Below are 11,826 nucleotides of genomic sequence, written 5' to 3'. Positions count from 1 at the left end.
AAACAATATGTTTTAAGTCTTGATTGGGCTCAATGTAGCACATTTGTGAAACAAGCTGTTTTTTTCTTCTATCTTGGTAAATATAATATATAATGTGTTCACACGGCTTTTCAGATTACATAGCAGGAATTTAGTTTGTTTTGGTTATTTACCTTTTTACTTTTTTTGGATTGTCAGTGTCAGAATTTACTACTAGTTTCACATTTTCTTAAGCCCATTCCCAGCACAACTGATCACCTCTGTGCTCATTTGTTTCTCCATTAAGGCAATTGGTCAGAAAACATCCACTCTCAAAGTAAGCCTCCGTTTCTTCTTGTTGAAAATGGCAGACGCAGTGTCTTCAATGACAGTTTTGGGGAATTCCAAAACCAAATAGTAGACATCCTCCACCTCCAGTAAGACGTCGTCCTGTAAAGAAACACAAATACACTCAGCACACAGTTTGACTCACAAACATAGAAAGAGGCCAATTACGCACTGACACACATTGGATTGTACAGTGATTCATTATAACTGCTCAAGGGAGTGTGTAACCATTAACCTTAGAGATTCTCAGCTGACACTCCGACATGGAGCGAACCTTTGGCAGCTCCACTGTCAGCTCCATGCTGCGAACAACTCCTTCGGTATCAGTCTTCACCTCAAGTTGGTACTCTGGCTTCTGAGGCTGCACAAATGTGGTGGAGATGACCTGGATCAAATCCTTATTTTTATAGTCCGCAGGTCGGAAGTTTATTTGGGCTGGTGGGTCCTCGTGTTGTTTCTCTGAGCGCAGAGAGGCGATCTGCTGCAGAAGGGCACCTGGGGTCTGACTGGCTGTAAAAACGAGCATGATGGATTATTAGGAACTGTGGTAGGAGGTGAAAGATAATACACCTGCAGCAACAAAGGAAAATGGATCCAACATAAAAGACTAGTAGCAGCTTATTGGGGTATAAAATGTATTGCCCTACCTGTGTCTGGTTGTCTGGAGGTGTTAGACAACTGCCGAAACCCAAGCCGACGGTGCAAGTCATCTGGGCTACTTTTTGGGCTACAGCTGACAACAGTGTACTCCTGAGATAACCTCATCCCATGCTGCTGCTGGGCAAAGCTCAGGGCCAGCATATAGACTTCTGTTTTGTATTTCTTGCTTTCCTGTAGCACTGCAGGGTTTAATGCCACATCCAACACAGTGTAACAAACTGTGAAGGAAAAACAACAATTGATTGGTTTTCTTGTTTAGATCATGTAACAGTTCTGTAGCTTGTGATGTGGCACAGCTTTGTCTTTTACCTTGACCTTCATTTTTGTCTGTTTCTAGTTTTCCTGCACACACAGGGAAAGGCCTGCTGGGGTCCTGAGGTGCAGGCACACGTTTCCAGCTGCATATGTTGATGTACAGTGACCCTTTCTTGGGCTCCTGTTGAGGACACAGATGTACCGTCGGTCAAAAGACACCCTCTCTCTAAACGCAGCTTTTGTATTAAGGGGCAGCAAAGTAGAGTTGAAGTAGTTAGTCATAGATGATCAGTCCATCAACATTAAACAAAACAAAAAAAAGGAATTACTGGTTTCAGCCTCTGAAAGGTGAGTATTTTGTGTTCAGTTTCCTTACTGTACTGAATATGTTTGGGTGTTATACTGTTTCTTGGACAGAACAACACATTTGAACATGTTACAATGGGCTACTGGAGCTTGTAATGGGTCTTTTTCACGATTTGCTCTAGCTAGAAAATAATATGTAGATGAATCAATTATTAAAGCTGAAGCTCTCTAGACAGACAGTTAGCCCTATATAGTATAAATCGACCTTATAGACCTTTGTCCCAGTGGACATATTCACTTAATAAAAAACAGTGTAACTTCTAACTTCTAATAGCATGGCTGCATTTCATTTTGTAGTGCCAATGCCATGCGTTATACCAAATTCTGTGACCATGAGATTCGGTGTCTTTATCACATCATTTAAAACTTTGATAGCAACACGGTGATAGTCACAATCAAAGAGAAGAAAGTCACAACAATTGTTACCCTCTCTTTTTTTTCAGAATTTGTGACCCATTCAAAATACAATGGAAGAACACTTTTTGTTACTGCTATTTTTAATAAAGTGCGTAATAAAGTAATATTAATAAGAGCGTTCGCAGTGGCTGTATTCAGCTCACGTAGAGTCTTATTAATGAGACACACCTGTGCTTTCCCTGCTTTATCGTGATGCATTAATTTAATTTCGCAGGCTTGATAGTTAAAGTATGTTAACTAGTTACCATTTATTTTGAACCTGCTACCTACAACGAAACTTACCAATATGTCAGTGCACAAACAGGAGTCTAGCTCAGGCGGTGCATTGAATTCAGTTCCTTCCTTCATCTGTTTCTCAATGAACTTGCGGTAGGCTGTGGGGTCATTTTGAGAAAGATCATCCAGGATGGACCAAAACTGATTGACTTTCTGTAAAACATCCCCCGTAGTGCCAGTGGAGGACATCTTAAGATGACTGTCTTACTTCGGAGTTAGCAAACACTAGCGTCAACGCTAACTATCCACTAGTTAATGTTAAATAGTAGAATTTAGGAAGACCAGCTTATCTACAGTATTACAAATAGATGTTGCTATTGAAGGAGTCTCCAAATATAAGACACAAATGATACAACACACTAGCGTTATTTAAATTATGTCAAACTATTAACAACTAACCGATCTTAGCTAATGTTGTCAGTTGCTATGGAAACTAGATGAGAGCAAGCCGCCTAGTGGTTAAAGACGGAGCTGCAGCTCAATAATCACACCGGACACAGTTTTATAAGAGCCATAATTTATATTCAATACATGAAAAATATAACGTAAAAATGCATTTGGATGTCTCCAGTCTGTCTTAATGTGTACATTATATAACGGACATTTAAAGTAAAAATACTAACTATTTTTCAAATGTCTCTAACAGTAATGTAAGCAGCATCCTCTGCGTGTGCTTCATTAGTCCTCCTCAGTAATTCTGCAAAGAGAAACACTCTTTATTAGCAAGCAATTTAAAAACTATATGCATACAGTTTCCAATTTCTTCCAGTTGTTCATACTTTATAATAATAGCTACATAATAATGGCTGTGTATGAAATATATTTTTGACTGATATTTCTGCAGTGAAATATTGTCATTCTTTTGTAAAAAATAGCAATATAATACTATAGTCATACTATATATACTCCACTACAAGTAAAAATCCTGCATTCACATGCATGCATGAGTTAATTTTGAAATAGAAGCATTATTAGCAAAATGTACAAACAAAATGTACAAACAAAACTGAACGTACTCATGTGGCTGCAAAATGGTGATTATCTTTATTATTGATGTATTCATTTCTGTCCAAGCATCATTTTAATGTTGGTCAAAGTAAAGCTAAATTTAAACTCTTTACATACTGTTGGGTAATCTCGTCTAGAGCTGCAACAATTAGTTGATTAATCGTTAGACGATCGAAAGAAAATTATTTGCCAACTGTTTTGATAATCGATTAATCTTTAATCAAACATTTGCTGGTTCCAGCTCCTCAAATGAATTGATTTGCTGCTTTTCTTTGTCTTATATGATAGTAAACTGAATATCTTTTGGTTTGGCACTGCTGGTTGGTTAAAAAAAAGAAGCATTTTGAGGATGTCACCTTGGTCACTAGAAAATTGTCAGACAACAAATAGGTTACTTTCTTCCACAGAACTTCTAAAAAGTCTGTTTACCTCAATCATGTCGTAGATCCAGCTCAAGAATTCAGCCACGTTGGTGTAAACTCCTGGATGGTTGGGTTCAGCACAGCCTGTCCCCCAGCTGACGACCCCCACCAGCCTCCACACATTTTCCTCCTGGCAAACCAGAGGACCGCCGCTGTCCCCCTAGAGAGGTAGACACAAACACTAGACTCACCCAGCCCTCATTATGCTAGCGTTTCACAGTAAACAAATTACATGAGAGAGGATGAATCTTTAAAACGCCTCTGCAAGGTAGTGTTCAAAACATGCATCTGACCTGGCACGCATCCACTTTTCCCTCTGTGTATCCGGCACAAAGCATCCGTGGCGAGATCTCTCCATTGTACATGCAGGTGCTGTTACACTTCTTTGTGCTTATTATGGGAACTGGAGCCTCTTTCAGCGTGTCAGGTGAGTGAACTGAGCGAAAAGACACACTCTGTCATCATGTGTGAATTAAACTTGCAGGGTGTAAATGAGTTTTAAAGCAGTGCAGTAGAGTCTTACCACCATCAGGCTGGGTGTATCCCCATCCAGAGATCCAGCACTGTGTACCTCCTGGCAGATCATAGTCGTACTGAGGCAAGCAGACGGGCCTAATTGTATCTTGTTAAAGGAAGAATTGACTAAATAATTCTGACAGGTTGGAACATGATAACTTGGTTTATGATACTCATTCAGATAGTTTTTATTGTTCTCAAGGCTTTTCTTTCACACTGTTAGAGAGACATAAATATACTGAATCCCCCCTTTGTGGTTTTGTTTTGTAATGGACTCCCTCAAGTTTACCTTGTACTGTGAATATGTTTGGCTTCCCAAGTCATTGTTAATTAGGTCCCATAAGTCCCCCTATCACTCAAAATACTGTTTGGCTTATTGTTGCTTTACTTGGTTGTGCAGAATGATGAATGTGCAGAGTGTGACACTAAAAGGCGGATGTCTCTGCTGCAGGGGGACGTTTCTCTCTGCTCACCTTAAATCTCATTTTGATTATTTTTTTCATTTTTCTCGTTGTGTTCCAATATGCAATTTACAGAAATGTGATGTGAAAACCTAAAAACCTCCAGTGCACGTAAACTGAGGATCGGGACATCTTGTCCAGTATTTAAACATTTGAAAAGAAAAGTATTTGCTTATTCATTGATTCTGGATTTTTAAATGAGTAAGGAGTAGATTTAATATTTTTTAAAGTAGGAGGATACTACTTTTTGTGGTTTAATAGAGGCTTAATTGCTGAATTGTGTCAGCGTGAGAAAATAAAATGGTAAACTGACAAAGTATTGACATTTTGTTGTGTTTTTGAAGCGTTGCTTCCCAGACTGACCTGAGAAATTCAACGGGGTCTGTAGTTTCATCAGGGCTATATCACTGTCGTGGCTCCTGTGGTTATAGTTCTTGTTGTAAATTATCTTCTCCACCGCATGTCCTGTGTGCTGAGCCATCTTAGCCGAGCTGCGGGTGACAATACCAGCGTAGACCACCCAGCTGGATACCTGAGGTAGCCTGTAGCTGATATTTGAGAAAAGAAACCATGAGGAAGATACTGATAAGAGATAATTGTCATGTGTCCAGTGTGGTGCAGCTGTTAATGACTGATTTGCTCCTTCGAGGCTGTAGCCCCAGACCTTTTAGTGCTGGTAAGGTCAGCTGTCTTACTTGTGCACACAATGGGCAGCTGTGACTACCCATTGACTGGTGATGATGGAGCCTCCGCAGGTGTGACGGTTGCTGTAGTAGAGGCTGACCTGCCAGGGCCACCTGCCCAGCGTGGCTTCGACCCCCCCGATTATCCTGGGCAGCTTTGCTCGTGTCCCACACTCTACACAGAGATCCATTCATCAAAAAGGAGTTGGATTGGTCAGAAAGTGCATCAGCAAGTGGCATCATTCACTCTGTCTGCTGCTGATATGAAGTATTATTATGGAACTACAGGGTTTGGTGTTAGATGCAAAGTCAAATAAAAAAGTTAAGTTATTTTGCTCACCAAAACATTGCAAAGCGATAACCTTCCCTGTGATACAGTTCCCCCTAAATGAAAATAGATTGCGTAACTAATGATGCATATGTATTATGTAGTAGCGTTCTGCATCGTTACGAGAATGATGTCCTCAGACGAATTGCCTTACCTGAATTCCCACATATTTTCCAGATTGCTCTTGTGTTCTGAGGTAATTTGTATAAAGCCATCAGTATAGTTTGGCCCGATATCAGTTAGATTCACTCCTTTATGCTTGGTCAGTCTGGTAAGAGAACATATGCAAAATAGGTGGGAGTGAGTGTTGAGATAATTCAGACTCATTGAAGCAAGATTGCAAATGAGGTATTGGCAAATCATAAATAAACTGAGCCTTCAACCTTGGCAAAGCAGGCTTAGATTAAACTATAAATTAGTGTGTGGGCGCTCCAGTCTCAATCAGTGTTAAGGGCTGCGGTGGTGTGTGTGATTCTGTCAGGAGTGCAAACCTCAGATAGCCAAGCTGTCTGCAGACCAGCGTTCCCAGTGAAGAGTTCCACCTCTCGTAGCACACTGGTAGCCAGGTGGGCAGCTTCCCCAGCTGGATCTCCAGCAGGGAGTTCTCCGGACTGATTCTATAAAACACTGAACCTGATTGATTGAAAATCCCTCCAGAGATAAGCTCTCACTCAAAAATAATAAACAAGCCTCTACGAGAGGGAAATGATTAGAAACAAGTATTTCTACTAATACAGTCAATACAAGCAGATCATTATGTGTGATGCTTTTTTGTCACTCAATCGGCATCTCTCAAGTGTGAACAAAGCAATCACTTCAAAGGAATCAAATAGTAATGTGCAACCACACAACCCTGCACTGTTTACTTCATACATCAAGAGAAGAGGAAGCACAGACCTTTCCTGGGGTCAGAGATAGAAATATCTTCTGTCACGTTGCAGAAAGGCGTCTCCTTTGTGTCCCCGAGTCCCACTGGACTTTGGGAGTAGGAAGGCTTCAGCAGAAGTTTGACTATATGTAGATAACGATGTAATTAATCAGTCTTTTAATTAGCAAGTGAGACAGGGAACAGGAATGTAATAATTTCCACTAAATGTTACCTAGATTACCAGAAAGTTGAGCAACATATGTTATTTTTACTCAGCAGAAAAGGAGTCAAGGAGTTGTGCTTATTAGAACATAACTAAAAGAATACATTACATGATTGGTAGTTGCAGCCCTATATCAAAAATGTTCAAACCTGTCTAATGCTGATATTATATTCCCCATAAAAATCCAGTATCTGTCAGGCTCTGTACAGAAGCTCGAGTAGCTGGATAACAGTAGCACAATTGCGCATTTGTCTCAACAGTTCCCGGTTACAGTTAAGCTAATTCATTGATTCTATCTCAACACAATGACTCACCGAGAAACCAGACACCTACAGCTAAGCCTCCCAAGAGTCCGACGGCACACACCGCTGCCAGCAGCCTCACCAGCCTCTGAGCTATAAAGCAACAATTTAGACCTTTTGTTAATGTCTCCTAATCTAAATGTGAGAGGAATAATTAGATGTAAACTGTCACATACAGTATAGAGTACGCTGACACACAGCACCCAGACATAAGCTATATTCTATACATGCTAAAGAGTTGAAAAGCAAATATATATGGTGACATTTCTATAAAATAAAATAAAAACACTGCGTAACTTCTTATCACTGAACTGTAAATGGGTTTGATTCAGTGCAAAGCATTTTGTTTTGTTTTGTATCTTACCGTGAGTGGTCGAGTGAATCCCTTTTAAGCAGCCCTGCACTCCCTTGGTCTCCACGACTTCTGCTGTTTTCTCTGAATGAAAGGGATGGCTGACAGCCGCCGGGTTTTCAATCACTGATAATGTGTCTCCATCAAGACTCTATAAGAAGTACAAGTCAGACCTCCTTTACAACTTGTTTAGCTTTGGCAAGTTTGCTTGCCTGCGACAAAAACGACCTGCTCCTCAACAACAATGCTCCTGACAGGCTCTGTCAGATGTAATTAAAGAGCACTGTAAACACCTCTGACCAGTCCAGATGTATGGAGTCAGAGCTGTAAGTGTGCATCCTATATCTCCTAGTGTGGAAGGTATAATGAGCAAATTGAATCTTGTGCAACGCATTTTAATTTGAAATTAAAACACATTTCCTGGTCCTTGTTTTCAGAAAAAGTTTTATCACTCTTGAGTGTGTGTGTTTTGGTTGGGCTTACTCTCCAAGAAGCAGCTGTTTCTAAACACAACATATTGAGAGTAATACAGTAATTATAATAAAAGCTCTTCATAGATGTGAGATGCAGACTCTGTATTATACAATTACAGTACAAAATCCATCTAAATAAATGCCACACCATCTGCTCTCTTGGATTAGCACTTGAGTGTTTCTTAACATACCATTTACAATTTGGAATTAGCAAGAGTTACATATAGTGCAAGAGCACTTTAGAAATGAAGTACCGCTGTGCAGCATAGGTCATAAGATGTACATGAACTTTATATAAATAGAAACCAGTGTGATGCAAGTTTGAAGTGAACGCGACATGTGTAAACAGCAGCTGTTACTGACGTGCAGGCGACAATGTGAGAGAGATGTCGTTGTCAGGATTGCTCCGACGGAGCAAGGTGTTGTGAATAATTAGTCTCCCTTTCTTACCATGTTTTCCCTTCGTACAGTCCTAAGGAAAAGGCAGTGGAGTCCGTGCTCATCTGTAGGCATGTGCTGGAGGTAGAGAGGTCTGTCCCGCTCGCAGTTGATGCACCATTTGCCATTTAACAGAATGCAACTCTGGATTTTCCCTTCACAAAGAGACAATGAGGTCAGCGGTGGTGCAGAGAATGAGGCTGTTGTTTGTCCAGGGGGGTCATGGGGCCTGTTGAAGCAAGCTGAACCAGGTCTTTGTAGGGGGGGAGCATCTCCAGAGATACCTCCAAGCTTAACTATTGATAGGACACCGGGTGTTGCTAGGTAACACTCTTTACCTGTGCCAAAAGATTGTCCATGTTGAGACATGTTATTACCTGACAGTTTGTAGGTTCGGAGACATTATTGCAGATTGTTGAAAAGTCTCATATCATGTCAATGCCCGTCATTTGGAATCCAAAGCTATCATCTCTCAACACTCAAGAACAAAATGAAGTCTGTTCTGTCTGCCCGCTGACAGGTGAGACTTTCTCCTCGCCCCAGACACAGTCATACTGTTTCAATATTCTTTTTCTGTATTTAAAATATCCTCTTTGTTTTAAGTGCAGTGAAAAAGGTAGCTTGAGTGGCTTGGAATAAATAGTGAGAATAATTAATAACTGAGATGTGCTCTTTGAAAAAGGTGAGAGGATTGTTTGAGGGAGATCAAAGCCTATCCTCACGTCACAGCTCAGATGAATTATGATTTATTTAATTGAAAAGAAATTACTTATTTGGTCCTTGTAGGTAAAAGAATATTGGATACAAAGGTTGTTTATGTATCTCCCGTATGCATAGTGTGGGATTAGTCAGAGTCCAGGTGAAGGGAACAACTGCCAGGAAGAAAATTCCTCCTTGTCCGACTGTCAAGGCAGAATCCAAGAAATGGCTCAGATCTGCTCGGCTCATGTAACAGGTGCCATATGGAATTATTTGGAAATCAAACAGGGAGTAATGAGTTTTGCTGCACTGGTGTAAATTGCATGTGATGGAGCAGCATCTGAAATTCATATCACTCGGGTTGTGAGGTTAATCATTTTTCATAATATCAGCATTGTCCTCAATTGTTCTCCTGCTGAAGCAAACAGAGAAGCGGATCTGCTGTTTGATCATTTTCACAGGGATTTGATGTCTCCCTCTTCTGGTGAAATTAGTTTTCTCAGACAGTCAATAGTGATTTACAGAGCTGTCATTCACTGGATTCACTTTGTTACAAATCATTTGGCAGAGAATAAAAGGCTTCATGCATCCTTGTTTTGTAGTTTTGTAGTCTCAGATATGAACAATGTGCCTTGGCCAAGTATTTTGAATTAGTTACACAAAATGTATGTTGTGTTTTCATCCTTTTGTAGATATTCTTCAACATTGTGCTTCATGATTTTAATTCCTTCATGAAGGTAAATAGTTTCAGAGACGTATTGATTCAACTTCATAGTCCTTTTGGTGGTGCTGTTGAATTGTTTTGCGTTATATGTAGAGCCGGGACTGTTAGTTGATTTAATCAAGTGGTCGATTGACAGAAAACAGCTGTCAACAATTTTGATAACTGAGTCATAATTTGAAGACATTTATCAAACATGCCAAATGTTTCCAGCTTCTCAAATAACAGGATTTTTTTATCACTGTCATTAAAATATCTGTATGTAGTTAATTGGACAAAGTACTTTGCAATCAAGCAATTTGAAGATGTCAACTGTGGCTTTTGGGAAATTGTGCAGGACATTTTTCATGATTTTCTGACAAGCCCTAGTTCATATGTTTGATTTCTAATATTTAGTCTTTTCGCTGATATAAATGGGGTAGACAAAATACCATAAATAAACCTCTTTTAGTTTAGCACAGTACCATTCAACAACACCGCAAACTGCAGCCTCCAAAATGATGGTTAGGGATTAGGGTTAGGGTTAGTTACTTCTTTTTCAAAAACACTACAATTATGAGTGTAAGTTATGATACATATTTCACTTGATGTTATAAGAAACAACCACAAAATGATCTAGGCAAGTAAATATTCACTGAAGTTAATATCTTAAAATGTAACTAACTAGACACAAACACACAAAAGAGAAATCAGATCAGAAATTTAAATTTCATGAGTACATTCCCTCCAACGACAACAATAACAGTCTGTCACCTTGGTGTCACAGACGCCCCAGTAGGCACTACATTCATTCATTTATTCATGCACCACAGTCCACTGTGGAGAGGTTGGCTGCAGCCCAGTTTGGAGCTGTATCTATCTCTCTCTGCTCAGAGGGGGAAGCACTCTCCCGGTTTGGTGTAGTGAGATCTGATCAGCTCCACTCTTATCTCTGCCATTGGTATGTGTGCCTCTCTCAGAGTCCAAACCTTGAGCATCGCATGCGGCCTCTCGGTCCCTGCTCGCAAATCCCACAGTAGGTTCTAACTGAGCAGAAAAGAGAGAAGCTTCTTTTCAAAGTTTGGACAGCTTTTGCCTCAACAGCTTTTTGCCCACCAAGCCATTTAAAACTGACTCATTAATGTGTGGGCTGTCAGGAGAGTTGTGCCATTTATGCTGCTGGCCATGACCTCTCGGCAGAGGCGGCCATTAAGGTTTGGAGTGCCCACAGTTGCAGGGCAGAGTGGAACATGTTAAAGGCACAATCAAAATGCAATTTTGTTGTCTTACAAAGCACCACAGCACAATCGCACAAGTTTGAGTACCAAATTACGCAACCCGTCATGTTCAATATCTAAATGGATTTTTAACTAAATGTTATTTAAATGTATAGTTTGACATTTGTGGAAATACATTTCACTTTCTTGCTGAGTGTTAGCTGAAAAGATAGATACCACTCTCATATCTGTTCGTTAAATGAAGTCAGTCAGCAGCCAATTAGCTAAGCTTAATAGCATAATAGCTAACCTGGCTATGTACAGTACCAGTCAAAGGTTTGGTCGTGACCAAACCTTTGACTGGTACTGCACATATGTAACAAAATGTGCGTACCAGCAACTCACTAGTAACATGTTATATCTAGTTTGTTTAATCGGTACAACAACTTAAGTGAAAAGGACGAATGTGTTGTTTTATAGGGGGTTTTGGTAGGTGAGTTGTTTTACCTTAAGACAGAGCCAGGCTACCTGTTCCCCCTGTTTCTATCTTTATGCTAAATTAATGCTGGCTCAAGCTTCATATTCAGCGCAAAGATTAACCAACTCTCTGCAAGAAAGTGCTATTATTATTAAATAAGTGTATTTCCCAAAATGCCTGAACTATTGCTTTAACACTGTTGAATATATAAAAGTGGATGTTGTTACCAGCTAACAAAAGGTTTGCTCAACATCAAATTTGAAAGAAAAAAGCTGATTGATTCACAGGTATTTAAAATTGGAACCAAAACAAATATGCCATATCAGCTACTTGTAGCTCCAATTAGCTGCTGAGTAGATTTCTGGGCATTTATTCGGC

The 11,826-nt window shown here is 40.0% G+C and overlaps 1 protein-coding gene across 1 annotated transcript; it reads right to left on the bottom strand.

The window, feature by feature from the left end:
• Nucleotides 1-73: 73 nt before the first annotated feature.
• Nucleotides 74-8,723, bottom strand: LOC115017811 (uncharacterized). Its single transcript, XM_029446506.1, has 16 exons — nucleotides 8,367-8,723; nucleotides 7,456-7,594; nucleotides 7,104-7,184; nucleotides 6,596-6,709; nucleotides 6,190-6,325; nucleotides 5,853-5,966; nucleotides 5,711-5,754; nucleotides 5,383-5,545; nucleotides 5,051-5,235; nucleotides 4,234-4,332; nucleotides 4,004-4,146; nucleotides 3,718-3,870; nucleotides 1,276-1,402; nucleotides 954-1,184; nucleotides 542-816; nucleotides 74-408 (listed from the first exon to the last, which is right to left on the bottom strand). The coding sequence occupies exons 1-16, from the start codon at nucleotides 8,721-8,723 to the stop codon at nucleotides 274-276; spliced, it is 2,496 nt and encodes an 831-aa protein (XP_029302366.1). The 3' UTR covers nucleotides 74-273.
• Nucleotides 8,724-11,826: the final 3,103 nt, after the last annotated feature.

Source organism: Cottoperca gobio, chromosome 13, assembly GCF_900634415.1.
Source record: "Cottoperca gobio chromosome 13, fCotGob3.1, whole genome shotgun sequence".
Classification (NCBI taxonomy): Eukaryota; Metazoa; Chordata; class Actinopteri; order Perciformes; family Bovichtidae; genus Cottoperca; species Cottoperca gobio.
The sequence above is the reverse complement of the archived record's forward strand: the minus strand, read 5'-3'. Positions and strand labels throughout refer to the sequence as shown.